The sequence below is a fragment of the Raphanus sativus genome, chromosome 9 (assembly GCF_000801105.2).
Source record: "Raphanus sativus cultivar WK10039 chromosome 9, ASM80110v3, whole genome shotgun sequence".
In the NCBI taxonomy this organism is placed as follows: domain Eukaryota; kingdom Viridiplantae; phylum Streptophyta; class Magnoliopsida; order Brassicales; family Brassicaceae; genus Raphanus; species Raphanus sativus.
Window position 1 is genome coordinate 22,841,637 of NC_079519.1, and position 4,332 is coordinate 22,845,968.

A 4,332-nucleotide genomic window follows, 5' to 3' on the forward strand; every position below is an offset into this window, starting at 1 on the left:
GATATCAGTGTAGCTCAATTTGTCCGTTGTGTTGAACAGCAGAAGCACAGCAGCCTGAACGTAAAACAAAAAAATTAGAGAACCGGTATCAGATGGCCAGCTAGGTTTGAAGGATCCAATATACCAACAGCTTTTAAGAAACAAGTTATACCTGGTACGTAGACACAACTAATTCAATGGGCTTAATGTCGAACTTTCCGTTGAGGTGACAAGTTCCTAGTGAATAGATCCAGGTAAGTTTTCCTATGCTTCGTTTTCGTTTCATAAAACCCTTTGAAGACTTCAACACACTTGACCTGAAACAAATTACTCGATGGGTTTAGCTTTTTTTCCTTTTAAGGCAGCATATACAAATATTCAATATAGATTTACCATTTCAGCGGGTAGATTTATGTCAAATGATTTGTAACTTGGCCAAAACCCAGTGGTAAGAACAGTGACGGTCAAATCAATCCCTGGGTTTGCAGCGGGGTTATTGCCTAGATACTCCTCAAAGCTGTTTTGGTTTTCCCTTGCCAATGTCAAATCAGTCACCTGTAACCAACAGATCAAATATATATAAAGTATAAATCAGAGCACCCACTGCTTTGAGGCAAAAAAACATAGGAACACTCAAACTAACCATTCCCTCCATCTTCGAAGTAAACTGCCCACCACATTGTTGCTTGAGCTTTGTCAGGATACTTCTCTCATGATCATCATTAGCACTGCGATCAAATAAGAGCCTACGGGCCAGCTTCTTCCTGCAAAACAGCCATAAACAAACGACAACTTGTTATCTAATTCTTGTCATTCACGTATTATATTACTGGAAGAATCTTAACAGATCTCTGCGAAAACAGTCATATGGATTAGTGGGAGATAAACCTGTAGAACTCTGCGAAAAGATCTTTGTCACTTATATAAGCAAGCAATTTGACAACCTGTAACAAAATAAATAAATTCAAATGTTTTCAGGAGAAACTGAAAATGAACAAAGCAAACTGCTTGACAAAAAGACCAACCTTCTCAAGGGTATCTTCAATAGCTTCATCGCTCAGCTTTTCACTTCCTCCCTTCTTGAGAATATTGTCGCAAAATGTTGCAAGCAACTCAGCACTAGAACTTCCAGCGACTGTTTTATTACAGAATATCTCAAATGCCTCTTTCAATGCCTACAATAGGTTTTAAGAAACTTAAGTTGAAAAACAGATATATTTATGTTCTGAATTGACGCATGTCAAAAACGCAGAAAGTACATCAAACCTTGTGGAAGAGGGTGTGGTTCTGGAAACACTCAACCACATAAACCATGTATTTATCATGTAGTTCAATGACTTTTCTGATTAGAACCTGAAAGCAAAGAAAGAAAAAGTGAATTACTAATTTCCACATTATCTTTACTAGTAGAATCATTTGACACTTTTTCTACCTGTTCCTGCACGCTAGCAGTATTTGCAGCATGATTAGTGGCCGTGTCTTCGGCCTGTTGGACAAGTGCGTTACCCTCTGCTGTGACATGCTGCAAACAAATTATAAGTTAAGAGTTACTGTCAAACAGTACTTAAAGTGTCAAATGGACCAGGAAGAAAGACCAAAGTAATAAAGATAGGTAAGAAACCTGCTTAAATATGTTTGCAACAGGTTCCAAACCTTTAACAATCTTATGATAAAGCCTGTACATCCTGGAGAGATCATCAACCTGAAAGTATGTAAATAATTAATCAAAGACAGAAATAGAAAGACTAGCTAATTAACAATAAAAGTAAAGAAAAAGTTGCTCTACCTTGTCATCTCTCAGCAATGCACGGCACCCTGAGTGCTCCTTTTCTAGAAGCTGATTTGCATACACAACCAACAGCTCATGTTGTACTTTCTGCATACAAAAGATAAATATAGAGGTCAAATAGATGCCAATCAATAAAAACAATATATGCTTGTCTGAAAATACAGAGTTTGAAAAGTATATCTCTACAAATAAAGATGCAAAATCATTGCTTCGTTTAAGTACATGTATAAAGACTACTGTGCATAATGTTAAAATAACTAACCTCGACCAGCTTTGGCTCGCTGCTTGAGTGAAGGTAGTGAGCCACTCTCTCCCTCTCCTTTCTAAGACATTCTTCAGACTGCAACACAAAAGTACAAGAGTCAACAAATGCATTTTACAAATTCGGTACGAAAACACAATCTAGAAACGATATGACGAGTCATACCTTCAGCATGTAATCAGGGCAAGAATCTTCTTGGATCCAGCTTGATGCCTTGCGAGAATAGTAAGATGCTGAATCTAAAAGCATGAAGCTTTCAAAATCTTCTTCGTATCTTTCCATCTGTCCCATTCCAATCTCTACATAAATGTCTAATACGTTTTTCAGTAGAGCCCTATCAATCTGCTCGCCTTCACGTTCTTTATCAATCTGACATAAAAACAGATCATGTTAGACCTTCAATAAGGCAAATACAGGAAGTTGGAGGACAAATGTACATTATAAATGCCAAACTTACAAGCGCTATTACAGCATCTTTGACCTTGGAATGCAACTCGTTATAAACCTGAAACAAGAAAATCAAACAAGAATTAAAACATTCTTGATGCAGTGGAAAGCCATAATAAATCATAGGAATGAATGCCAAACCCGGTCACGGAAGCAGGTCAGGCCAACTTCATTCAGGGGTGGAAGTGATCTCCGAGCAATGAAGTAACGGTCAAGATAGTAGAAGAAGCGGGATAGCCATCGAACCATAACTTTATGGTTAGACCATCTTTTGACCAGCTCCCGCAGCATGTATTCATCATGTTTCTCCATTAAAGCAGGCAAAACCTAATCACAGAAAACAAGAGAGAGAAAATAATCAAACCGCTTGATTAACTTAAAAAGCATATCAAGCTTCACAGATGAAGAGGATATATAAAACTAAAAATAATGAAGAAGAAGACTCACAGTTGAGTTGATATACTCCTCAAATGCTTCACGATACTTGTCATAAAGCTGCTGTGAGTAATCATGAGGCGGTTTCTGAGTGCACATGTTGTAGATAGTCCTGAGAGAAACACAATACGATCCTCAATTATTGTCAAAACAAATAAACAAAACTGCTGTAAGGAACAAGTAGTATGTATGGAACAACGTACGTGTAGAGCATCATGTATTGCTCAGAGTCAAACTGCGGCTCAGGCAGGCCTTCGAGAATCCGTTTCAGCTTAGTGATACCAGTCTGCATATAGTCCCATCCTTGGTCCAAATCAATCGTCTTGCGCTCCATCTTGAAAAGATAAGAATCTTAAAATGCTCCCCTGAAACATTGGAATTAAACAAAACCACATTACTGAATCATAAACTCGTTTTATCATCCAACAACAAAACCAAAACTAGTCTACGAAGCGTAACCATCATCAGAAACAACAATCGAGAAATTGAACAGTACCAACGCCCAATCCAGATAGACCGACGGAACCCTAACAATCGCGATCCCTAACACAAACTCAAAAACTAGGTCAATAGACGAGATAGCAACGAAACGATTCAGAACAAGCGTTGAAAAGTGATACCGAGAGATTTTTAAACCCTAATCGGACCCGATTCAAAAACAAACAAAAAAACCTTGAGGATTCCCGATTCAAAAAGGATCGAGATAGATTTTGCGATCAATAGAGAATCAAAAGTTGTAGAGAAAAGGCGTAAGATAGAGAGGAGAGGAGGAAGAGGTGGAGAGACCTTTGAACGAAGAACAGATATATCTCCGGAAAGGAACAAGCAGCTCCTTCTCTTCTCTCTATTATTCAGGTCCTAGATTTATTCATTTATATATAAGTATTTTTTTTATTTTTATTTAATAGTATATTTCGTTTTTTTTAATAAGACTTTTCATTTCAACGCGTCAAAACGCTTCGTTTATATTTTTATGCCCCTTCTATTCCGTCTTCATTTTATTTTTTTCTCTATAATTAACCTTTTCATATTACTTCTTGCATCTTTACAATTATTTACCTAGATTTTAACTTGTGATTTTAACTTGTGATTTTAAAGCTCATGATCATATTTTTAGTTAAATATTTTAATTTTTAGAAAAACATTTTAAAATTATTTTTACATAGCTTTGAAAATTAAATTATCTTTAGTGTTTGTTATATGGATAAAGTTTTTAGGCTTTAAAAATTTAGTGTTTAAATTTAAAATATTAAATTAAATTTTAGTTTTTAAATTAAGAATAGTACATTTAAAATGTATGTATTTATTAACAAAGATACTGAAAATATTATCACGTAACTGATTTTCAAAGTGATTAATCAAAAAATAAATTTAAAATACTACACTTAATGAATATTTTAAAAATAAAAATATTTTCAAA

General features: G+C 35.5%; 1 protein-coding gene across 1 annotated transcript; it reads right to left on the reverse strand.

The window, feature by feature from the left end:
• On the reverse strand, positions 1–3,663 carry LOC108828214 (cullin-1). The gene is made up of 17 exons (XM_018601829.2): positions 3,409–3,663; positions 3,116–3,277; positions 2,925–3,024; positions 2,619–2,804; positions 2,488–2,535; positions 2,196–2,399; positions 2,031–2,108; positions 1,766–1,855; positions 1,601–1,681; positions 1,412–1,501; positions 1,246–1,332; positions 1,005–1,154; positions 868–923; positions 623–743; positions 373–534; positions 152–296; positions 1–54 (listed from the first exon to the last, which is right to left on the reverse strand). The coding sequence occupies exons 2-16, from the start codon at positions 3,244–3,246 to the stop codon at positions 183–185; spliced, it is 1,698 nt and encodes a 565-aa protein (XP_018457331.2). The 5' UTR covers positions 3,247–3,277; positions 3,409–3,663; the 3' UTR covers positions 1–54; positions 152–182.
• Positions 3,664–4,332: the final 669 nt, after the last annotated feature.